We start from the raw sequence: 26,815 nt of genomic DNA, 5'->3' as shown, positions 1-26,815 counted from the left end.
GGGTTGTTAACCAATGTCATAAGACAATATGTGTACTACTGTTTCATGAGAAACTATTTGTTCTGTAAGCCTTCACCTGAAGTACAATTAAAAAAAAAAAAACACAACACTAGTTAGCTTAGCTAGTAAACAATGTCTGCCTGTAGCATTGTGCTCTTTTAAGAACTGTCTGTGTGATCAAATTGACGAGAACAACTCGAAAGATTAGATGGAAAGAGAGCAGTGAGTTTATGTTATGGGAGAGGGTGAGAATGGTTGCATGACCTGAAGAATGTAATCAGTGTCACTGAATTGTACGTGTAGAAATTGTTGGGAAAATAAAGCAAAAAAAAAAAAAAAAAGAGTAGCATGAAGGAGAGCTTTGTGGTCATGGGATAGTCCTGTATCTTGTTTGCAGTGGTAGTCACATGAATCTACCTATACATGTGGGAAAATGACATAACCTATATATACATATTGTATCAACATCAATTTCCTGAGTTTGATATTGTACCATAATTTCTGAGATGTAGACACTGGGGTAAACTGGGTAAAGAGATGCAAGGGACCTCTTTGTACTATCTTTGCAACTTCCTGTGAATTTGTAATTATTTCAAAATTAAAACAAAAAACAAAACAAAAACAACTCCTTCCTGGGAAATCATTTGATTCCAGGCAGAGCCTCTTTGTAAAGCTGAAAAAGTTGGCAAATTTAATCACAAACACGCCTTATGCAGTTGATACAGGAACCAGATATTTCTCTGAGGCTACAAAAATTTTTCGAACATTTCGAAGCTGTCACAGAACAACTCCAGGCGATCTGGGAACAATTAGGCTACATTTCTGTGAATAATGTTCTTAATAGTAACAGTTATGGAGTCATTAACTGAATATATTTATTAGGTAGAGGGCTAACTAAAGTGCTGAAAATGTACTAATATCCAGGCATGACCATTTTCAATAACTTTGAGTTGGTCTTATGGTAGAAATCATTCATCAGTTCTGAGGATGAGCACTCAAAATGCACAGCACTGGTGCCTCTTTCTGCACCCTTATTGACTCAGAGTATGCATAGTATGTCCATTCTCCTGCCCAGAAAACATGTTGAAATAAAAATCTACTGAGATTTCCATTACATGGTCAGCAGCTAAGCCAGTATGGAAATTCAATTGTTCATTCATTCTGCAAGTATTTATTTAGGAGATTGCTGTGTGCAGCTCTCTGCCAGACGCTGGAAGAAATGAGATGAGAGGATGCAAGAGGTGTTAAGACATGGTGCCTGACTGTCGAAAAGCTTACAACCTGGCAGGGAAAGGAGTCAAACATAAATACGTGATTAAGTGGAGAAAAGTGGGGTTGAGTGACAGAGGCAGTCGGTCCAAGAGAAATTAGGAGAAGGAAGGGGAGATGAAAGTGAGCTAGAAAGCTGTGCTGAGGAGTGAAATCTGAGTTGGATGCTTAAAAAAAAAGTTAGAGTGAGTTGGGGGTGGGTGAGGACATGGGAGGACATTCTCGTCATTGCTGGAGTGGAGTTCTGTTGCATCAGTCAATCCAATCTATATCCATGCACAGCTTCTTAACTGTGAATACAGATGTAGCAATGATTATTGCATCTACATTTGGCTTAAGTATTTACTTTGAAATTTCCATGTCTTTGATGAGAATGGGTAATAACTGAAGAAGACTTCATATTTAAAAATAACTTCTATCGACCTACCTTCTTTAAAGATGTCATTTTGCATCCCTAAATTGATTTGCTTCCTAGGTATGTAGGACAAATACATATATGGCAGCTAATGGACTTGGGCAGTCGTATGTGGCCATGGCCTTGCTTAACTCCTGCAAGTGTTAGGAAAAAAATTACTACTAATTTCAGGATGCCATAGTCATGTGGCCTTGCTCTTTCATCATACTGAGTTCTCTATAAAGAGAAGAGTTCTTATTTGTTGGCTGGTTGACGGGTTGGTTGGTTTTAACTTATAGAAAGGCATTTTCTCATTTAAGCATAGAGATGTAATACGGTGATTTTTCAGATTAAAGTTCAGGCACAGGCTTTGTTTAAGCTTTGACAGCTTGCCCTCTAGGATTACATCATCTGCTCTATTGGTTGAGCCTTACAGCCTGGTCCAAGCACCTTTCCAAATTTGGAAACAGAGGTATATGGCATGAGCTTTGCAGAGAATAATGTTACAAAAACTTCAGCCAGCATATCCCAAACCTCTTTGAACTCATCTCATGGAAGGAGTTCTAGGAGTTTGCACTATCTGCTTTCCATAAGCAAATAACCTTCAGACTGTGGCCCACGTGGTCAGGATTAGTATTCATGTTACTATCCATGGGAGCCACTGAAGGTCAAGGACAAAGTGGATGTACTAACATTATCTATTCATTTATGAGAGTGTAAATTCAAGTTAGAAGAGAAGTGATCCAATGTACTGAAAGAAAGAAAAAAAGTATTTTACTAACGTACAAGAGACAACAATATATAGGACTTAGGTAAGAAAATATGACATAGTAAGAATAAAGAGATACTTAACATGCTTTTCTGTGATGTCCAGAAAAATGAGAAACTCCTCAGAGTCGTTAGGAAATAATTGGTTATTCCAAAACCTAAACTATGTTATTCATTACCCAAATAAAAAGCAAACTTTTACAAATGATAATACAAACATTTAAAGCAAAATTGTCAAATCTACCTCTGTGAAAATTTTCTAACATGCCTTAGTTTAAGACAGATAGTTGGTAATGGTAATAACTTACCTCCATGGGGAGACAAGGGAATTAGTTTTTCACTGATTCAGAGCAGTACATGATAAAGATTATTTAATTTCTAAAACTAGACTATCTCCATATAAACTAAAAATAGAATAATATTACAAAAATAAATGAATTTTCAATTCAATAAGGAGCAACACGATGTTTGCTTAAAGTTATATTAACGAGCTATATAAATCATATAAATTGGCATGAATACATAGAGTTGCAAAATGAGATGCTAACCTTCCAAGTTACTGGTGAAACTTGGAACAATTCACACAGTATAATGTGAAACATTCCATTTAAAAAAAAAATCTGGATGATGCAGATTAATTTTCCGAATTGGCATAATCCCAAGGAGATCAGATATTTCTTTCCCTTAGCATGCACATTGGAACTTGGAAACTATCAGTTAGCTTGCTGGCATCTCAGCAAGTGCTTGTGATGTTTTTAATCGTTGTTTTTCTTCTAGAAAAGTATGTAATAGAAATTTATCAAAGCACCATTTTTCATTACACTGATTGGGTCCTGCAGATAAGATGCAAGTAAAGAACTTGAAATCACACTGATGAAAGACAATGCAGATATATTCCATGGGGGCCCCACAGCAATCCGCACTGACCTCTTTCTGCTTCTAATTTGGTTGAATTCAGCCTCACTCTCCCTCCCTCCAGCTCACCTTTTGCTGGTCTGTTTCCGGCCTCCTTCTCTTTATTTGGTTCTGTGTGGGAAGTACAAACACATCTTTGAAAGTCTCTTAAAGAAAGCATTTTATCGTGTGATGAGCAATGGGGGGGAATGGAGGAAATTAATGACAACAAATGATGCCACATATACCAAGTTTTTATGCTGTTTCTGAATTATCGATTTGAGAATTATAACTTAGAGCCATATTAAACTTCTAAAGAAGCAATTAACAAATCTGATCATTTTGGAAAAAGTAGTATACATAGAAACATGCAATACAGATTTTACTAAAATACTCTTAGGTATACTGGAACCATGTTATAAAATGCTGAAGTGGAATTTGGTATAAAATGTGATTCACTGCATTTTAGATCCCTACAAGGAAACTTCTAAGGAAGTTCCACCTATATAGGTGTTCCCATAGTTGGCACTTCTAGATAATATTATAGTAAGGAGATAGGGTATAAAATATGTAACTGTACAGTATATACAGTTTCAAAGAAAATGTTTTGGTGTATATATTAATCTTCTAGTTGGATCACCTTAACATAAAGAAAACAAAAATCCTCATAACTGAACTGATAAGCAACATCATGATAAAACAGAGAAAATATTGAAGTTCTCAAGGATTTCATTTTACTTGGATCCACAATCAACGCCCATGGAAACAGCAGTCAAAAAATCAAACAACATATTGCATTGGGCAAATCTGCTGCTAAAGACCTCTTTAAAGTGTTAAAAACCAAAGATGTCACCTTGAGGACTAAGGTGTGCCTGACCCAAATGGTATTTTCAGTCTACTCATATGCATGCTAAAGCTGGACAATGAATAAGGAAGACTAAAGAAGAATTGATGCCTTTGAATTATGGTGTTGGTGAAGAATATTGAATATACCACGGACTGCCAGAAGAACGAAGTACAGCCAGAATGCTCCTTAGAAGCAAGGATGGTGAAACTTCGTCCCACGTACTTTAGACATGTTATCAGGAGGGACCAGTCCCTGGAGAAGGACATCATGCTTGGTAAAGTAGAGGGTCCGTGAAAAAGAGGAAGACCCTCAACAAGATGGATTCACACAGTGGCTGCAACAATGGGCTCAAACATAGCAATGATTGTGATAGTGGCCGAGGACCAGGCAGGGTTTCGTTCTGTTGTACACAGGGTTGCTATGAGTCAGAACCAACTCGATGGCACCTAACAACAGCAGGCTGGGTTGAGTGGTAATAAATGCAATATGAGAGCAAAAACATCAGATTTTATCAATCAAGATTATCTAGTTTACAGTTTTCTCTGTTCAGAATCATATTACTTTAGACATCTGCAAATGGTGTTTGACTTACGGTATACGTAAGAAAAAATGAATTTAATTCTGAATTCTCATTTTTTTTTTTTTTGACTGGTGAGTGGATCTGAATCTTAGTTAAATAAGTAGGACAATTTTAGCAGAGCTTAGGAGGAGACTTATTTTAACAATAAGCCAAAATCAACCCAGTTGCTGTTGAGTCGATTCCGACTCGTGGCGACCCTATGTGTTTCAGAGCAGAACTGTGCTCCATAGGGTTTTCAACGACCGTAGGTGGTCAATATTGTGCAGTGAATATGAAATATGGCATAATAAAGGAAACTTTTTATAGTGGTCCAGCCACAGCAACTGATCCAAAGAACAGAAGGGAAAAGTTTTGTCTATAATGGTCTGTAGGTTCTCAGTGTTGGCAAAAATAAATTTGTGTGTGCAAAGAGAAAATATACCAAGGAACAAGAAGATCCTCGGAAGAATGTCACGCATGTACACTGGTTTTAAGATCTGTCCTAAAGAAAACTAAACTTCAGCTGCCCCTATTTAAACTCATACGGCGCCGAGCCTGTTCCATTCATTTTGACGTATAGCAATTGTCTTCTGCACTCTTTTAGGTTTTTGAGCGTGTGAATCTAGTATTCTTAACTGGACAAAGGGGCTCCTATCAGCAGTTAGATTTCTCAAACTGCCATCCTACAGAATGATCTCCAGGGTGGAAGAGCTTCATAATCCCCTAATTTTGTCCTCATCCCCTAACCTTTTTCCCTGCAAAAAAAAAAAAAAAAGGCCAGAAACCAAGGCCTTATTCAAACTCTGCTTTTTTTCACCAGGGCTCCACCAGCCTGCAGTGATCTCCCACCGTCTGACTTTATACCACATTGTTGATGAAAGTAACCTGCATTTTAATCACATACAGCCTTGTGAGGGTTCATATAGTATTGCCTAACATTTTAATGCAGTGATTGCATTTTTAATTTTTTTCCCAGGTTGTATTTTATTTTCTACTTGGCTGTAGACAAACTGAGAACAGGGGAAGTGTTTTTATTTAGAGTCCCCATCTATGTCTGGTAAAGTATGTTTATCTGTATCTTAACTACCAGTAAGCTTATATGTCTACCAAATGGTAAATAGCTCTGTATCCTTCTGAAGCATTAGAACAGGGTTGTGTGCGTGGTAAATGCACACTGAATAATTCTTGAAGAGATGCTAGTTTCTCATCCTGTTCAAGGAGGAAGAGTGATGAGAAGGGGTGCTTTGGTGTCTTCATGGGAAAATGCACATGATTTTGGTTGCTTCCCTCTTGAGGGCCATTTGGCTGGGGCAGGCAGATGATTCTGAAGGGCCACGTTGAGTTTAACAGTTCCCTTGCACTTGTCATTCTTCCAACCCTGTTATCTGCCTTACGTCTGTGTGAATGTAAAAGCAGACTTCCCCTACTGTGTGTCCCTAGGCACTGCCTCTAATTGCCAAGGATTTCACTGGGTCTCTTTCCTCATTATTTTTTTTGTTGCCATCTGGTGGACAACAGGGTACCAAGGACTCAACTTCCTGGAGACTCCCTAAAGAGTTTCCTAGATGTGTTTGATGGGCCATAGAATGAGTTGGAGAGGGGCTGCTGACTTCCCAGGACTGAGGTGGGATCCTCTCTCCATTCTTACAAGAAAGACACGGGCTTTGTGTGCCCTTCACTGTATGTGAAAAAGCTTTGCAAATCATTCAGCATCTTGCAGGCTCAGCCTATACAACTGTAAAACATGGGTATAACAACAACTTTTTGCATAACTTTAAGAGTTTTATAAGACTTAATCACATGGTTTTCACATGTGAAGTGGCATCCAAATCAGATAGCCTGAAAGAGTTATGTAAACACAATGCGTTGTTATTATAAACCTATCACAACTATCATCGTTCAACTTCTCTTCTTAGTAGGAGTAAGGTTAAAGCTTCAACGGAGGGCAAGTAATGCTGGGATGGGTGCTTTGTATTTGCAGCCCAAACATGTGAGACAGTGTCTTTACTTACGTTCCGGGGGCGGGGCTGGGACTGGAGCTGGGGCTGGAGCTGGGGCTGGAGCTGGGGCTGGCACTTCATTTTCTAGAAACAAAAAGTGAAATGGAATTGTTAGGCTTACTTATCACAGAAAAATTTACTTTCCACAGCCCCAGGCAGCTCTCAACCCCAGGCCGCCATCTTACCCATGTGTATTGGCAAGAGGGACTGGAGCAGGAAAAGAATCAACCACGTGGCATAAAGAGGCCCAAGACACACTGCTTTCTGAAGTATGGTGTGAGCTGAGGGCCTAAATGGTATATAGATTTCCAGGAAGTGATATAATATAGTGATGGAAAAAACACGGGTACAATGAGGATCCAGTCCTATCCTTGCCATTTAGTTATCTCCTCAAGTAGCAGCAAGACATTTAATGGCACTGAGCCTGTTTCCCAACCGAGGAAAATGATCCAATGACACCTAGCTATAGGGTTAGTGTGAGAATGAAATGAGACACAGTTGTAGAGAACACATTTTGTGGAGTCTAGGGTGGGATTAGTGTTCAGCAAATGGACCCTCCTATTCCAGAGAGCAAGGGCCCACAGTGTCTCCATCTTGCCCCACTCTCATGAGTCCAGCACGGTCTAGGTTTGTGGTGCTTCATTTTATTAGAAGGCAAGCTGCTGTTCACTGGGAAATAGAATCTCCCCTCTCATAGTCCTAAAGTGCATATGCCTGGAATAGATTTTCACCTACACTTATCCAAAATTTGCAAAGCTCTGGTTTTGAGGCTTTATTGAATTTGAGTGTAATTCTAATGGTGCATACCTGACTTTGGATGTGCTGTGTTGTATAGTAGTGTGGCTGTGAAGTCTGTTAAAGAAAATATACATCCTTCCAAGTAACTAAAAGCATACTCATGACCAAAGAGCATAGAATTTGCCCACACAGTACCCAGTGAATCCCTATGGATGCCCAGATAGGAATTAGTGCTGTGTGCACCATTGGAGTCCCTGAGTGGTACAACTGTTAATGTATTCAGCTGCTAACTGAAAACTTGGAAGTTGGAATCTCCCCAGAGGCACCTCAGAAGAAAGGCCTGGCAATCTACCTCCAAAAAATCAGGCATTGAAAACCCTATGGAGAACAGCTTTGCTCTGACACAGACTGGGTCACCATGAATCAGAGCCTACTTGATGGTTAACTGGTGGTACACCAGCTGCCTCTGCTCCAGGGCAGGAAGAGGCAGTTAATGAAGGAGATTTCCTTTTAAAGTATTTTCCATTTGATTATTAAATAAATTATCAAAGACAGAAGTGTTTTGTATTATTGGCACATTGTGGGATCCTTATCTTTGTTACTATCTAAGATTTTCCACATTTTTTTTCCACAGGTGATTATTTCCAAGTGGGAAGGACAATGCCTCATAATGAGCAGTTTGGCTGAAGAGTCATCTCTATGTCTAGGCTCCATGGCCTATTTTAGTCTGATTAGAATTCATCCCTGGTCTTACTTCCAAAATATAGAGAAATGAATAGATTATACCACAACAGAAAGCAAGAAATGAGTGAGGCAGAGCTGCCGGCATGCATCCATGTCTTTTCCCATTGCTCATTTTTTTTTTACACAAGGTATAAACTCCAAGTTATTGTTTAATAAGAAAAAGCATTTCATGCAGATCACCATAGATAAGTATATAGTAAGTGAGGAAGAAAAACATAGCCTTACAGACAGGCAGAAGGGATCCTGGAGGGGATTGCTGTATTTCGCGGATAAAGTGAAAGCATAGTTGTCCCTTAAATGGCATTGACAGAAAGGTTTTTGTGTCTTCACCATGTCATGGAGAGGATCATTGGTGCCTGCTTCCATCAGAAGACAAAACTCTCAGTCAAAGCATTTTATTTTCAGAGGTCTGGACGCAGTAATGGAAACCTCTTGGCTTTGGGTGAGGTGTTGCATTGCAGCACATGGGTATCAGAATACTGAGAGTGAGAGTCCAGTTTCTTTGACACATTACTTTTGGACTGGGCCATTGTCATGAGATACCTGAGGGTCTGTGACTGAGGGTCTCTGTCTAGCTCTCTCTACGGACAAGTTTCTCTGCCTTTTGGTCTTATTTTCCAGAGCTGTAGAAATTATTTATCTCACAATTGTGTTTCATCCATTACTCTATCCGAGAGGGTCCCTATCACTTATTTGGTTAGGTCTACACATTTTAGGTTGGAGTCCTTGATGGTGCAAAGGCCTAATGCACTTGGCTGTTAACTGAAAAGGTTGGAAGGTTCCAGTCTAACCTAGAGGCATCTTGGAAGAAAGCCTGATGATCTACTTCTGAAAAATCAGCCATTGAAAACGCTATGGAGCACAGTACTACTCTGACACCTATGGGGTCCCCATGAGCTGGAATCAACTCGATGCCAACCATTTGGTCCACTCTTCAGGTTAGCATTCAGACTCATGATTGGTGGGCACTTCATTCCCTCCTACTCTTGTTATGCCCCAGTGGACTCTCCATTCTAAAGTTTGTTTCTCTGTTCACCTTCTGACCTTTCTGCCAGTGAGAAGAGCAATATTCTTCTCCCTGACAGAACCTCCTGCTTTTTCTTTACATGTGATTGAGTCAGACAGACCCAGGCTTGAATCCTGAATCTATACCTTATTAGTGGTGTAATCTTGGGCAATTCCTTAATCTTTATCAGTCTCGATTTCCTTGTCTGTGAAATAGGAATAATAAAAAAAAATGCTCTCCTAGGATGCTAATTTTATGTGAAATTTACAGCACAGTTCCTGGCATATATAAAGGGATCTTTAATTAACAGCCATAACTATTACCATTGTTGTCCTTTGACAGTCTTTTCCCGGGTACCTCAGTTTATTGCTGAAAAGACATTGAATGCATGTTGAACTGATTAAAAAAAAAAAAAGAATTAAGAAGGACTTCTTTGGTGATAGTTAATGAACTACAAATTGACTACACTTTCCCAGTGTCTATGTAAACAAAGGCCCATTTTGCAAGGGAAGCTGTGGTTGCCTAAAATCCTGTTTTGGAAGCAAGACCAAGAGTGAATTCTAACCAAATAAATAAAAGAGAGTCATCTTGGACACTGAAACTATAAATGTGCCCTGAATGGGAATTCTTCATTTCCATTTTGTCTGTAGCCCCAATGTTCTGTACAATAGGCACAAAATCTCACCAAAATAATTTAAAGGGCTTAATTCAGCTTCAAACAAATCCACAGAATGTTGGTCTTCAACAGCCAACTGTATCAGATAGTCAGAACTACAGGACCATTATAGAACATTAATGGTGGTATATTTTTAGGACGGGTGCAGGAAATGGATATAGGAAAATGCATTCCCATCTGATAAGTAGGCAGAGCCAGAACTTTTCCTTCTTAAAACCACAGAGACTCCATTATTAGCAGCCAATGAAGGAATAAATAAATGATAACAAGCACGTATTGGCACCGACTGCATGCCAGGACTTGTTGTTAGCTGCTGTCAAGTTGGCTCCAACTCATGGTGACCTCATGCCAGGACCTAGTATACATTAATTCTAGTACTCCTTACAATTCTATGAAGTCAGTACTATAATTATCCCCATTTTGCAGTTGGGAACTAAGGCGCTGAAAGGTCGCACAGCCCATAACAGGTGGAGCCAGGCCCTGCCTGACTCAAAGCCTGGGCTGTATGACCCTTCTCAGCTTTCACACCAACTGAGTCAAAAGAAGTGGGCTGGTTGACTTTTCAGAAATATTACTGCATTTTCCCCATCAAAGTGGTTGGTCTTATTCTCAAAGACACGTACCCTCATATGGATGTTGCCCTATCTATAGGAGTGGGTGTGCCTCAGTCTACTCATCTATGAAATTGAGATAATAACAGTACCTACCTCAGGGGCTGTTGGCAGGAATGAATGTGTTAACAGGGGCTAGGAAAAAGGTAAATACTATATACATCTCATGTGTTCATAGTTATTATAATTTTTACTTGGACATGCTTGTGACAGTGGCACTCCTGTCTTTCCACACAGGCTGCCTGCTAAGTTATTTGTCTTATTTCTAGGACCATGGACTGCATTTGAACATATTTAGAATTTGTGTGGGGACTGAGGAAGCATCTGGAGACTGGACAGAGGAGACAGGCTACTCACACCCCTACTTTAAAGAGTAACAGTAATTGATTTCAATAAAATGCATGTGTCATTATAGAATTTGTACAATGCAGATAGATAGATAGGTAGATAAATTGGTAAGTAATGAACTTATGGTGAGATGGAAAGAATATGAGAAAATGAACTCCCAGCAGTTTCAGGGCATTTGAAACAAAGAATTCCAGGCAAGATGGGGAATCAGGAGTGGTGAAGGCCAAGCAGAGTATGACATAGACCAAAAACCAGCCATCATAGGGTGAGTCTCAGGAAATGCTCATGCATTGCTCTTTAACTCATACCTTGGTCTCTAACGAGGTTCTGCCATGCCCAGCTTTGCCTACTGCTTTAGAAAATCATTGGCATTTCCCCAAAACTCACTGGGTACCTGTATAACAGTACTGACAGCAGTTCTCACAGTGCCACTGAATAGGGACCATATGCAGGTGCACCCGTACAACCAGAATCCATTGAGCTCCCATTATGAATTTAACAAGGGCATGGGGTTATAAAAGTGGCTAAGATGAGAGCCCTGTGTTTAAGAAGCTCATGGGTAAATGGACTGCCCTATCCTATATCAGTTTAGTCACTGAACCAGGTTCCTCTGCTCTCTCAAAAGTTAAAGATTCACTACCTTTGTGGACCCTCCAAATGCTTCTCAAAATGCAATGTGTGTGTGAATCACCTAGGGATCTGTTTAAACTGAAGAATCTGACCCTGGAGGTCTGGACTGGGAGCTGGGGGTGCAAGATTCTGCATCTCTAACAGGCTCCCAGGTGATGCTGATGCTGTTGGTCCACCAGTCACACTTTGGGTAACAGGCTCAGACCATGCCCTAAATTATCACTGATTCTTCTCCCATTTCAAATGTGGTTGTGAATGCTAAAAGGTTTACAGTAGATGAGGACTGTTCTTCTCCCTTTGATCATAAGCTTCTTAAGGACAAGACCCCTGTTTCCTCTTCCATTTCAAATTCCACACAGCAGGTGCTCCATAAATATAGTTGATTGGCAAGCTGTTCCTACCCACACAAAAGCCCCTTCTCCTGGCTGCCAAGAAATCAAGAGCTGTCCCCTGGCACTCCATGGGCAGCTCTCTTGGTCTGCGTTACCTACAAGGAACGCTATGTCTTCCACTAATGACCCTCCCGCTGGCTGAAAACTCTGAGGCTTTTGCCCAAACTCCATCATTTAGATCTCTTCTTAATGTCAACACATATCTTCTGTTTCCTAACAACAGCAAGAGAGCAATTAGTGCTAGAGCTGTGGCTGTCAGTAACAATACCTCCCAGGCCTTTCTAAGGCGTCTCACCCCGCCCCCTTTAAAAACTCTGGAGTGGAAAAGGAGAGAAGCAACTCAGGTCAAGGTACCTGTCTCACCAGTTCCTTAGCAAGTAACAACTGTCATTCACCTATTCAGATCCTTGTTAACCTTAAGAGTCTTGTAATTGTCAGGAGGCAGCTGCCCTCGGTAAGCTCTCTAAGTATTTATTGAGGTGAGGTCTTGCTGTACTTTTACTTATTTAAAGGACAAATATTGTATGATCCCACGTATATTAAATACCTGGAACAGGCAAATATATAGAGACCAGAGGCTATTAGTGGTTACCAGGAGTGGGAGGGGTGGGGAAAGAGAGAGTCACTGCTTACAAGGCACTGACCTTCTGTTAAGGGTGATGGTAAAATCTGGAAATAGATAGTGGTGATGGTTGTACAACATGATGAACGTAATTAATGGCATTGAATTGTACACGTAAATGTTGGAATGGCAGATGTTTTTTAGATATAGTTATATACAGTTATAGATACCAAACCAAACGCAACCTGTTGCCACTGAGTCGATTCCAACTCATAACGACCCTATACAACAGAGTAGAACTATTCCAGTAGAATAGGGTTTCCAAGGAGCAGCTGGTGGATTTGAACTGCCGACCTTTTGGTTAGCAGCTGAGCTCTTGACCACTGCACCACCTGGTCTCCAATAATATATATACTTACTACGGAAAAAAAAAAAGCCATGGGGAATTCTGTGGGACTCTTCTGCCAGGTGAATAAAAGTGACTTTCTGTTCCCTTCCTCAACCCCTAGATTTGCCTGGGTTGCACAATGGTTAAACATTCGACTAGTAGCCTAAAGGTTGACAGTTCAAACCTACCCAGAGGCGCCTCTGAAGACAGGCCTGTTGATCTGTCAGTCTGCTTCTGAAAGGTCACAGCCTTGAAAACCCTATGGAGCAGTTCTACTCTGTACACGGGGTCACCATGAGTTGGGATCGACTTGATTCCAACCCCTATTGTCTCTGCTACAACACATACCAGAAGGATGGCCTAAAGAGGCAGGAATTTATAAGTTGCTGTTCTTAAACTTTTTTGAATAAAAAGAAGAATCTAGATACTCTTTGAAAAAATAAGCCCAAGGAAATATTTTCACGGGTAGAATAAAAATTAACTGGATTCTGACCCAGCAGCTAAGGTAGCTTCTTCCTTCTTAGGCAAGGACGGGTTTTCTTTAATCCTGTCTAACTCACAGATGTAGACTTTCTCTCCCTCTGCAACATTGAGATGCTTTCAAAGGGTTCGGTCTATTTATGGTGGATTTTTCCTATGACCACCTACTGTAAGCAGCACAGGTATGCCGCCAATGGCACGCCTGCATAGCGTGTGCCAGGGCATTCTAATTGACGGGCACTGGTGGCAGCTATGGAATAGCCTTTGAGCTGCTGCTGCTGATGAAAGACTCGGAACCCAGTAAACGCCATAAAAGGTTTGGCTTTCTCCAGCGGAGTCCATTTCTATTTTCAGTGATCAAAGATTTCATGATTAGCAACTTGGAGAATTTTTTTTTTTTTTTCAAGAAACATTAACCTGCCTCTCTCGTTGTCTATGTACGAACAGTGAAACCTGTGAGAGCTGGAACTCGACGGGACTGCCTTATTTTCCCGGTCTCGGAAGTTTTCTGCCTTTGACAGGGTGCAATCTTACCACTTCTCTATCGCTCTCTATTACTGGAAAATATTTTTGAGTTTTCCTTCTCTGACTGGTTTTACTTTTGCAGGTTTTACTGTATCTGTACACTAAAAACAATGTAAACAACCCAGTTCTCTTTTTTCCATGGGCTTGCTGTCTTAAATAGTACATTGTTTGACCTACTCAAAAATAAAATGTTTCTTGGGCCCTCGTGTGCAACTTAATTTATGGGGAGCATATAATTAGATTACGTAAATATATTATATAGGCATAGAAAGACAGGAAGAACATAATTACAGTTGCTATCATTGAGTGGTAGGATTATAAGTTTTTTTGTGTGGATTTTTGTCAAAAAAATTTTTTTTAATTTCAAGAAGAAATGTTCTAAAATCATTCTTTGGTAATTTGGGGTACAGGAGAAAATTGTATGTTATTCGTAATTATTATTTTATATTCTCAGAGTCAGATTCTAGGCTTGAAATAAAATATGTGAATGCTTTATGTATTGGAAACATGATGATTAAGGCTCTACCTGACCAGCTCCTGTTTTGTCACTTTTGGTACCGTAGCACAGGTCCCTAGATGGCTAAAACGGTTTGCACTCGACTACTAAACTAAAGGTTGGTGGTTCAAACCCACCCAGCACTGCCGTGGAAGAAAGGCCTGGTGATCTGCTTCCATAAAGATTGTGTTGTTACTGTTGTTAGGTGCCATCAAGTCGATTTCGACTTACAGCAACCCCATGTGACAGAGTAGAACTGCCTCATAGGGCTTTATTGGCTGTAATCTTTTCGGGAGCAGATCGCCAGGTCTTTCTCCCACAGAACCACTGGGTGGATTTGAACTGCCAACTTTTCAGTTAGAAGCCAAACACTCAACCATTCCACCGCCATGACTCCTTTCCATAAAGATGGCAGACAAGAAAACCCTATGGAGCAGTTCTACACTGTAACACATGGGGTCACCATGAGTCGGAATCAACTTGATGACAGTGGTTTGGTTTAGTTTTTGGTTTGGTAGTATAGCAAATTGTCTTCCTTTTTAGATTAAATTTGTAATAAGTACCATCAGATGTATCCCCTGTTGATAGTGGGTCTGGCACTGCATACATGTTCCAGCCTGGACCTCAAATGCCTACACAGTGGCACAATGGAAACTAGTATAAAATCTTGTTTGCATGGGGATGTTCATAACACCTGGGTGTTGATTATATTAATTGTGTCACCAAAAAAACCTACAAAACACAAAAGACAGTGCATTTTTGTTGGCCATATTGTTTATTCATCAAAGATAAAGAATCTGGACATAAATTAACATTTAATTTAATGTTTTCACAGTTATAATTGTATATTTTGTATCTTGGGAGTTAAGGAAACTACATACCTTTTAGAGGCAATTTTAAAATTGATTTATAATTGTGGTTCTCAATTTATAAACTGATGTATAGTAGTGATTATGGTCTGGGATTGCCAAGAGTCCCTGAGACACTTTTAGGGAGTTAATGAGGTCAAAACTATTTTCATAGTAATACTAAGATATTATTTGCCTTTTTAGCATGGCTCTGCTTTCTACAGCTATTAGAAAGTATACTTGTTATTATCCCAAGAGACAGAAAGGGCCACATAAACCAGAGACTTCATCGGCCTGAGACCAGAAAAACTAGATGGTGCCCGGCTACCACCAATGGCCGCCCTGACAGGGAACACAACAGAGAGTTCCTGATGGAGCAGCAGAAAGATGGGGTGCAGAACTCAAATTCTAGTAAGAAGACCAGACTTAATGGTCTGACTGAGACTGGAGGTACCCTGGAAAGCATGGCGCCTAGATTCTGTATCAGCCCAGAACTAAAACAATTTCTGAGGCCAACTCTTCAGACAGGGATTGGACTGGACTGTGGGACATAAAGTGATACTCATGAAGTGTGTGTCTCTTAGTTCAAGTAGATACAAGAGACCAAAGGGGCAGCTTCTGTCCAGAGGTGAGATGGGAAGGCAGAGAGTGTTAGGAGCTGGTTGAATGGACATGGGGAATCAGGGGTGGAAAGGAGGGGTGTGCTGTCGCAGAATGGGGTGAGCAATTAGGGTCAAATAACAATGTATGTATAAAATTTTGTATGGGAGACTAAATGTAAACAACAATTAAAAAAAAAGAAAGTGTACTTGTGGATTCCCATGTTTTAAAATTGTATCATTTTAATTTCTAATACAGTATATTTTGAGAGACATAACCCACATAAACAAATGCTCTTCAGGTTCCTCAATGATTAGTAAGAGTACATGTGGATCTGAGAAGAGACCAAAAAAATTTGAGAACTTCTAGCTTAGAATTTGTTAAAATCTTCTTTAAAAATTGTGTGTGTGTGTGCTTTTTTTTTTTTTTTTTAAATAAACTCATGTCTGTCTTGGAAGAAATACAGCCAGAATGCTCCTTAGAAGCAAGGGTGGAGAGACTTCGTTTCGGGTACTTTGGACATGTTATCAGGAGGGACCAGTCCCTGGAGAAGGACATCTTGCTTGGTAAAGTAGAGGGTCAGCGAAAAAGAGGAAGACTCTCAACAAGATGGACTGACACAGTGGCTGCAACAGTGGGCTCAAGCATAACAACGATCATGTGGATGGTGCCAGACCCGGCAGTGTTTCATTCTGTTGTACATAGGGTCGCTATGAGTTGGAACTGACTCAATGGCACCTAACAACAATAACAACATTTCATATGCCTCATTTGGGAAAAAATATGCAACATTGATTGATAAAATGAAAGACGCAGTCAAAATCAAAACCATAAATTAGTTTGAGGGGCATTAACTTATTCTTCTATGTGCACAATAATAAGGACAAAAGGCAATATTTTCTAGTGCCACCTCTTCTATTTAGAACTCAGCTCTCTAGCAACCTCATTATCAAGCTCTGGCCTGATGGCAGATACGAACAAGCAAATTAAAAGTGCCTCTGAAGAGAAAATAGACAAGTCTTAAGTTTCAAGCACTAAAAGTCCCAGGCTTTACTCACCAGAGAGTCTCCCTTAACTCCCTTTAAGGTTTAACTTCACTCAGCCCAGGGGCCAGACTAGGGTGAAGCTAGTGACACATCTGGGGCGCCACACTTAAGGAGGCACTCACTGTCAGGGGCCGGCCCTGCACTTGCACAACCCTGAGAGTGAGTCCCTCCTTAAATGTTGGCCCTAGGTGCCTCTATGGCTTCACCCTAGCCCCAGCCCTGTTAAGCCGAAAGAATTACCAGGCAGGGAGTGGATAGCAAACAAGTAAGGGGTAGGGGGAGGAGCACCTTCAGATAGTGACTGACAAAAGTAACAAAAAAAAGACAACAGCCTCCTAGCAAGGAATGAAACAGGAAAGCTATGACAAATTGGACAAAATTCAAAATACAAGTCAGTAAGAGCCCATTTAACACAAAGGCAAACCATTTCAAGTCTCAGGATATCACACGGTATAATAACCGATCTAATTTAAGACAAAGTTAAATAATGTTCACTGTATTTTGCTTATAAAAGCAAGGAATAATGTATTGCAATTTAGAAATGTTTCTGTTCAAATTGATTGCAATAATAAGGTTCAGTGGTTAAAGAACTAAATTAATCCTTAGCTATCCAGAAAATCCAACTATTCAGAATGATTCAATCAATTTAATCCATTTTTGCTTACTGTGGCCAAATATTGGATCCCCGGTGGCGCAATATTGGATCCCACCAGCTGCTCCTAGGAAACCCTATCGGACAGTTCTACTCTGTCCTATAGGGTCTTTACGAGTCAGAATCCACTCAACAGCAATGGGTTTGTTTTTTTTTTTTTTGGTTTGGCCAAATATTGGCAGGGATCATGCTCTAAGGTTATATGAATAGATGGTGTCTAATTGTGCATACATTATGTAAATTTGGATGACTCATTATTCAGCTTGATGGAATTTTCCTGAATCCACAGAGGTTTTTTTATTTTTTTTCCACTCTCCTAGTCTGTTTGTTCTTATGTTCTTCTAATAACGCAAATTTTCAATACAAGATGCCACTCCACATAGGAAGAGAATTAAAATACAGTCACTGTTACTTAGCAACAAGTGGCATCTCACTATTAACATGGATGAAAACAAGATTTTTTGCTAAAATCTGATCATTCCGCTCTTTATCACTATTATGTTTTAAATTAGGAAATTAGGTTAAATTTAAATTAGATGGGCGTGGTGGTACAGGAAAAGCATTACTCAGATTAAAGAAGTTTAAAAATTTAGCACAGGCCAAAAGGAAATTATTGCAAAAGTGATTTTCACTGCTGACCCCTTTAGTCATGGTGCCTTTCCTGGGGTCTGCTCCAGAGCAGAACCACAGTCCCATCACTCTTCTTTGTGGTTATAGGATAAATCTCCTAACGGTCTTGCCCCAAGCCATTGCTGGGCCTCACACTGGGTTACTTTTTAAAAATAGAGGAAGGAGAGGCCCGATGCCAGGTGGGGGTCATAAAAATAAAATTCCACAGCAGTAAACACAGCGGCACTCAATCACTCACTGCATCCATATGTGGTCAGGGAGAGTTCTTTGTGGTTATGGAAGAAAAATTTAGGCCCCAGGAGACCCCACCTGCCAGATCCCCATGGTGGGAAGAGAAATCTGAATGTCCCACAAACCCAAGCCTTGTAACCTTTGGCAGTGGATATAGTTACATGTTTAACTGTGTTTTGGTTTAAGTGGGAAAAGCCAGGCCTCACACGGGAACAGTGAAGAAACAACAATTATCCTCGCTCCTTAGAAAGTGGAGACCCACCGGTTGGACAGGACACATTTCAGTGGGAACACAACAGAAACCTTGGAGTGTAAAATCCAAAACCAAATCTGTGGCTGTGGAGTCAATTCCAACTCACAGGGACCCTGTAGGACAGAGTAGAACTGCCCCATAGGATTTCCAAGGTTGTAATCTGTGTGGAGGGGCCCTAGTGGCATAGTGGCTAAGAGTTTAGCTGCTAACCAAAAAGTCAGTAGTTTGAATCTACCAGCTGCTCCTTGGAAACCCTACGGGGCAGTTCTACTCTGTCTTACAGGGTCCCTATGAGTCTGAATCGACTTGACAGCAGTGGGTTTGGTTTGGTTTAATCTTTACAGAAGCAGATTGCCACAGCTTTCTCCCACAAAACGGCTGGTGGGTTCGAACTGTGGGCCTTTCAGTTAGCAGCTGAGCTCTTAATCACTGCGCCACCAGGGCTCCTTCCCTGGAATATAACAACAACAAAACCGGTTGCCAGCGAGTTGATTTCAACTCATAGCGACCCTATAGGACAGAGTAGAGCTGCCCCTTAGGATTTCCAAGGAGTGGCTGGTGGATTCAAACTGCCAACCTTGTGGTTAGCAGCTGAACTCTTAACCACTGTGCCACTAGGGCTCTGAACTCATTTTAGAGAGAGAAATTAGCAGATGATTCAATAACCCTGGCCCTCCCTCTGCCAAATCACCTACTTCATGCCCCCATCTGATAGAATCCAGAACTTTAATCTTGAAAACATATGAAAGCCAGTAAATAATGTGCCCCATGGATGGAAACATCCTGAAATTAGGCTTGTTGCCTATCTGTGTGGTTGTCCAAAACAAATATATTCTTTGTAAATTAAAACTGGCCTATCCACACAGAGCAAACTTGGGTGCAACAAGATAGTATCATCACGTTAATTTGCTGGGCACTGTCCTTGTAAAGGTCCCTGTTGGTGCAAATGGTTTGCTCTCAGCTATTAACCAAAAGGTTACTGGTTCAAATCCACCCTGTAGCAGCATGGAAGAAAGTCCTGGCGATCTGCTTCCATAAGATTGCAGCCAAGAAAACCCTGTGGAGCACAGTTCCACTCTGAAGCACATAGGGTTGCCATGAGTCAAAATCGACATGATGGCAATGAGTTCGGTTTGGTTTTTGGTTCTTGTAAAAGGAGTCCCTGGATGGTACAAATGGTTAAGCGCTCGGCTACCAACTGAAAGGTCGTCGGTTTGAACCTACTGAGGGGTGCCTCAGAAGAAAGGCCAGGAGATCACAGCCTGGAAATCCCTAGGGAGTGTGGTCCTACTGTGCAGCACATGGGGTCTCCCAGAGTCAGAATCACCTCGAGATGGCAATGGATTTGATATTTTTGGTTTGGTCCTTGTAAAAAGCTGTGGGGACAGAAGCCCTGTTCTCTCTGGTTATGAGATCATTTGCATACAGGTAGAAAATTAAGTAATAAAGTCTTCTTTTCTTCTTTTTCACTGTTTCATCTTCCTTAACCACTGTGCCTCTAATCTTAGGAAACTGCTCTTGAATAAATAACTACTAATACCAAAAAACCAAACCCACTGCTGTCGAGTCAATTCTGACTCATAGTTGACCCTACAGGACAGAGTAGAACTGCCCCATAGGGTTTCCAAGGAGCACCTTGGGGATTTTGGTTAGTAGCCGTAGCTCTTAACCACTACAGCACCAGGGTTTCCAAATAACTGCTACTTCATGACTAACCTCACTCAGAAACATTGTGATTCAGTAGCTACCTTTCTGTGCATTTACTGAGTTTCCCCAGGGTACGATACTCTGTACAAACCAAGGATTCTACAAAAGACATCTGTTCCCATCAGAACTGACATGAAATAAAAACAGAGAGGCCGCGGTCACCTCCCCTGAGGTACACATGAAATTACAAATTTTCTACTCATTTCTGATTGCCTGCACTTTAATCCTTTTTTTTAAAAATCATCTAACATACCCAAGTATGTCTAGAGATGAAGTCTAGAATTACCACAAAAGTAATTGGCTGCCAGGAAGTATTTTGTGTCTCTTAATATAGGTTGCATAGACTCGTTAGGGAGGAGTGCAGATAAAAATAGTAACTATTAAAAATAATAAAAATTCCTTTCAGTGTGTCCTGAAAGAGACTAAAAATAAAATTGAAATAAAATAATCATAAGAAGTTTCAGCAAAAGTAACCAAAATGCTTTCTGGGGCTGTGAAAACGAGCAATAATTTTCTTTTAAGGCAGCCTTCTCCCACAACTCTCTAAAATTTAAAACAAGGATGTATTTGTTTACAAAAGTATGGCAAAAACATTGTTTCATATTCATTCAGGTTTTTAAAGAGCTCATTGATTTATTTCTTGCGCCCAAGCGTTTTTCTTTTTTTTAAGCGACTTCAGCCTAGATAGGCGATTCCCTGTGAATTGTGTGCTCATGAGGAGCCTAAAATAAAGTGTTTAAATATCATCTGTCATGGCCAAAGTAAAATGAACCATTGAGAGAATAAAGGATTATAAGTGTTTCACTTCTTCCTTTCTTGAAGGCCAGCCAGCGAACCTAACCGCTGCTTTAGATCATTTCACCAAGTCTCTTACCCTGGCTGCCCTGTTATTGGAAAGGCCTGAGAACAAGGAGCCTTCTTCAGACTTACTGGAAGGGAAGTAAGAATACAACCTGTTTTTCCAAAGTTTTTTTTTTTTTTTTTTTTTTAAGTGATATATTTAGGATGCTTGAGAGGAAAGAATTGGCCAGCCCTTTATTTATCTTCCTAACAGGTGCAGTACGGACGGTCATAAAACCAGGCGACTGAAAAGAAGGATTCTGCCAAGTATTAAGCCTCTCTAGTGTGCGTTTGCCCTAGAGTATTCCTTCTTACGACAGATAGCCCAAACCTATGTCATAAATCTCCAGGATGGCGTCATAACGTTTTATCAGGGAAAATGCCATGGTATTCATTCATATAACTTCTTAATTCCTCATCAACCCCTCAACTTGGCTTAAATGAACCACTCGAAGTTATGTGGAAAATAGTTGTCCTTGATAAAATACAACCTTCGACCTCATCCCCAGGTCTTCTCCCTAGCTTCCTACAAATTATTATTTTTTCTTGATTTGAGATAAAAGTAATATCAACGCCCATGGAAGGAGCAGTCAAGAAATCCAATGAGGTGTTGCACTGGGCAAATCTGCTGCAAAAGACTTCTTTAAAGTGTTAAAAAGCAAAGACGTCACTTTGAGGACTAAGGTGTGCCTGACCCAAAAACCAAAACCATTGCCGTCGAGTTGATTCCAACTCATAGCAATTCTATAGGACAGAGTAGAACTGCCCCATGGGGTTTCCATGGAGCAGCTGGTGGATTTGGACTGCCAACCTTTTGGTTAGCAGCCAAGCTCTTAACCACTGAGCCACCCGGGCTCCAACCCAAGCCATGGTATTTTCAGTCACCTCATATGCATGTGAAAGCTGGACAATGAATAAGGAAGACCGAAGAAGAATTGATGCCTTTGAATTATGGCGTTGGTGAAGAATATTGAAGATACCATGGACTGCCAGAAGAATGAACAAATCTGTCTTGAAAGAAGTACAGCCAGAATGCTCCTTAGAAGCGAGGATGGTGAGACTTCATCTTACATCCTTTGGACATGTTATCAGGAGGAACCAGTCCCTGGAGAAGGACATCATGCTTGGTAAAGTAGAGGGTCAGCAAAAAAGAGGAAGACCCTCCACAAGATGGATTGATACAGTGGCTGCAACCATGGGCTCAAGCGTAACAACAATTGTGAGGATGGCGCAGGACTGGGCAGTGTTTCATTCTGTTGTACATAGGGTTGCTATGAGTTGGAACTGACTCAACAGCACCTAACAGCAACAAATATAAGTAGACTTTTCCAAAGGCAAATTTATTTTGGTGTTTGAAATAGGCCATCTAGTCTCATGCAGGTGGAAACTGAAGGTCAACAAGTGAATAGGAGAGAGAAGTTTCCCATGTCCGGGGCCCCTTTTCTGATGACGACTAAGCCTTGAGATATGCTTAGAAATAGGCAAGAGGTGATGAACAGTGCTCTACATTCAAATAGGCTTTGGGCTCAGCAAAAGTTTAAAATGTGATAAAAGCTCCATAGTATAGAAAGTGAAAAGATTAAAAAAAAAGAGGGAAAATCCTCTATGGACTGAAAAAAATTGTTCTCCATTACTGTGTTGCCACAAATTTCTGTTGGACAAGACCAAGATAGAGGGATAAAATAAATACTGCATTTTGATACAGCAAAAGAATCTGTAGCAGCAACACTATGCTTTGATTTCTGAGATGTTATCAGAACAGCCCCTTGAAATTTATAGTCATAACTGGACCTATGTTTTGCTGTATGTTTGAGTTTTCAAGAAGATAATTTTTACAGGAAGATGAAAAAACTACAGTGACTCTTCCACCATGTCTTGAATGGCAACACAGGCACCAAGGAGGAACTTTGCCTTTTTCCCCCAGTATAGTACATAAAATGTAACAGGGCTTGATGTATCACATAACAAAAAGTTAAATTCATGTCAAGGCCTCAACTCGGGGTTTTGGAAGAAACATTTTCTGGATTCTGTAGAATCTGACAGTTAACAATGGTCTAAGTATATTAAAGAACCAGGCTTTATGGCTTTAATCACCACCTACTGCAGAGGTAAAATTCTGAGAAAAAAGTTTTTTATAGGGTTAAGACCCCTTCATAGTAAATGCTTTATTCCTAACACATTATTAGAGATTCTACCATAGAAGAAAGACTATTGCAATTGTCTATTTTCATTTGATACAATTATTTTGTTTTGTACAGGAAAAGAGATCCTTATTTCAAATTATTTTTTTGACAGGCCCTCCACAGTAGGACCCAGGGGTAATTGACTCTAAGGGTTTTCAATATAGAGGCTATGTCATGTATAATCTCTGACACTCTAGTAACTAGCCTGTAGTAGGTGCTCAATTAATAGCTGGTATTATAAATTAATGTTCATTTTTGAAGATCCCCACAAATCTGAAGCTTCCTTCCATATTCTTTCTCAGTATTTGATTAAAATAACAATTTTACTAGCCTCAGGTCCTGCATGAATCCAAAACATAAGATAGACCTTTTATCTGGAATTCACGGTACAAATAATACAGTTCTCCAGTATATAAATACACAGCAGATGAAGGTGAAGAGGAGGGCAATGGGAAGTGGCTGCTTCTTAAAAATAATACTTTCTGTCTACAAAAATGGTCACCAGGCCACCCAGAATATGTTCAAGGATCTAAATAAGGACTGTTGACTAATTACTTCCATTAGCCTTCCTCCTTGAGGTTCAAAGTTGCACCTGTCCTTCTTCCTCCTGCTTAGAAGGACCAGCTCTCCCAAGACCCAACATGAATCTCCCAGAACTAGGCTACTGTAGGTTGGGAGGCAGTAGAGCAAGACATCTTTGCACCTTCAGGTGCTGAAAACTCAGCCTCTTTTGAGGAGTTGCCAGGTCCTCCTGGGTCCTAGGAGAGCCAAGTCAGACTATGAAGATTCACAGCAAATGATCATGTCTCTCTGGCATGGTTTTCCCAGCTGCGGAACAGAGGTAAGAAGACTGGCCAGAGCTAGGGAAACCTGGTTTTGGGGAGGGTTTCTGCCGACAGTTTGAAATGATTCTGAAGAATTAGTTTGGTGGCTTATTTTTTTACTTGGGGCTATCTTTGAGAGGGATGTTTATATGGAACAAAAGCAACCTCAGTGAAAATGAAATCACAGTTAGGAGAAGGTGCAAGGACGACGCTAACATGAATTACCGTACTCCTTATGATTCTGATGTGAATGATATTAAAATGCAATGATTTCGCCAGGAGAACTCTTCGAAGTGCAGTTCTTTTCTGAATCAGTTGCATTGGTGAGGAAACAAAAAATGCCTGTGCTTTCTCAAGGATTTTAAATAGATCTGTAATTTTCTTTTTACTCCACTCCCTACTACTCAAATTTAAACTAATCAAAGAATCCATGGGAATAAAATTACTGTCCTTGGTGGAGGGAGTCCTATGTATTTTTATAGCAACCGTGCTTTTATAGCCAAAAAAAAAAAAAAAAAGATTGTGGAGGCTTTGGTATCCATGTGGATTTATTAGGGGGAAGAAAGATATATTTTCCTCCTTCTAGCTCTAAAATTTCACCCTCTCTAAAAGTAGAGAGGATCAGATTGAGTGGTCAGACAAAAAGTAAAACTTCACAGCATCTAGCAATCAGAATAATTTAATTAACTTTACAGGCTCTACAGCCCATCGCCTTATTCATTAATTTTTCAGCATTGCTGGCAGTTGCATTTGGGCTTTAAAATAACAAATGCACATTTATCTCCTAAGTTCAGGATAATTAAAACAATATTCTACTCTCAACCAGGAAACAGAATGTATTCCATCCAAGTAAGCTTTGAAGAGGCTAGTCAAGTGACAGATCAAATAAAAAGGACACTTAATACACATGTAAATCATTTGCATTACAAATAAGACACTTTAGCAGGGGTTGAACTCGCTGCCCGCGATGTCAGGATTAAGTTCCCATATTAATGCATGCATTTGGTGTGGTTATTTTGGGTGGAAGACTTCATCCATCAATGCCCTCCGCCCCTAAGTAAAGCCAGCCTGTAAACTGATCACCACAGGCTGTCAACACTGGTTGCTTAATTACATAAAGAAAATACATTTAAAAGACTTTTGTTAATTTGGTTAGTATTTCAACTTTGGGTTCAATGTGTAGCATATGTTTTAGGGTACCTCAAAAATAGCAGTTAAAAGGTATTTTTAAGAATTAAAGACAAAGTTGAAAAAGCTAAATGCGACTTTTATGCCTCCTGCTAATCTTTTTTTTGTTTTGTCTTTATTTGCAGAAATAAAAATATTCAGTGAGCACTAATTAAAGCTAAAATGAATGGAATGGCATTGTTTTAAGATATTTCCATTAAAAATTAAACAGTGTACTGTGCTATTAATCTCTTCTGATTAGTAAGTTTTAACAATTACTAATTCTAACTTATTAGTTATTATTAATAATGTTATTAATTGGTAGTTTTAAAATACTGATCAAATCTTTTTCTCATAGAAACAAGAAACTTTGTTTTTGGAGGAAATTTTTTTTGACTGAAGAGTGTTTTTATGTTTTCAGTTTAATTACTTTTAAAAGTTTATACATTTTATGAAATTATCTACATAAAACTAGTGAAAGAATACAATCTATCTGTGATATTCAGAGGTATTCTCTTTTACGAGGGTGTTTTATTTTCTTTCCATGTAAGAAATCAATAATGTCACACATATGGAAGTTCCAAAACACGGATAAAAGTAACAAATACCTGCATCTGTATATGAAAAAAAAGGTAACAAATCTGGAAATATTGTCACAAATTGCTTTTTGAAACCATGATCAAATCTGTTAACCATTTAAGAAAGCATTCCAAGGTCCCTCTCCCCTCCCCAACCTTGCAAATCACATGGTGAAAAATTTATGATTGAGCCTAGGAAAATATGCTTCAAGATGTAATCTGTTCACCACTGGCAATTAACATCTTTAAATTACACTTTAAGAATCCCTTGCAATTGAATGATACAATTATAATTTGATCATTTTAGTCAATATTCCTTCATAAACTTTATCAGATAATTTTCAATTGGTTAAATTCTTGCTATCTTTTTCCTCTGTTCTTTTTATTCTAAAGTATCCTTTCCTTAAACCACAGCAATTCCATTATTTTGCATTCTGTTTTAAAAATTGGATATCTGTTTAAAAATAAATACCAAAATAAACACACTTTACTATAAAAAAGTACAAGGTTTATGGCTGAGTCTTACCGTCTTTCTTAATGGGTTCTGGCATGACCACAGTAAAGTGTTATTTTCCAAAGAGTTTTCTTGCCTCCAGTACTAGCTGACAGAAGCCCCACAGACAGTGGAGAGATGGTGCAGGTCAGTGTGACAAGCAGCTGGGGAGAAATCCAGTGCTTTTATACTGATCTGAATATCAGTCATGTTGGCACCTCCCCTTCTTCAGCGCAAAGATGCTGGAACTTGACAGCTATGGGGACCTTTCTCCCATCTGTTGTCTGCGCTCTGCTCTCTGCCTACTGGAAGGAATCTCCTGTCCATCTCATGTGGTGATGAGAACACCTCTAACTTTCTAAATTCAGCGCAGCCTCGTGCTCCTTCTTGCTCTTCTCTTTCTGTCTGACACGTGCATGTGCCAACTCAAGAGTGC

At 39.9% G+C, this 26,815-nt stretch overlaps 1 protein-coding gene across 1 annotated transcript in view; it reads right to left on the bottom strand.

Moving 5' to 3' along the window:
* MYBPC1 (myosin binding protein C1) overlaps positions 1–26,572 on the bottom strand; it is a 94,136-nt gene extending 67,564 nt beyond the window's left edge. Inside the window, exon 1 of the mRNA XM_004373754.1 lies at positions 26,413–26,572. Within this exon, the coding sequence (XP_004373811.1) occupies positions 26,413–26,437 (25 nt within the window). The 5' untranslated portion in view covers positions 26,438–26,572. The remainder of the gene's footprint in view (positions 1–26,412) is intronic.
* Between the last annotated feature and the right edge of the window lie 243 nt (positions 26,573–26,815).

The sequence above is a fragment of the Trichechus manatus genome, unplaced genomic scaffold, assembly GCF_000243295.1.
Source record: "Trichechus manatus latirostris isolate Lorelei unplaced genomic scaffold, TriManLat1.0 scaffold00027, whole genome shotgun sequence".
In the NCBI taxonomy this organism is placed as follows: Eukaryota; Metazoa; Chordata; class Mammalia; order Sirenia; family Trichechidae; genus Trichechus; species Trichechus manatus.
The sequence above is the reverse complement of the archived record's forward strand: the minus strand, read 5'-3'. Positions and strand labels throughout refer to the sequence as shown.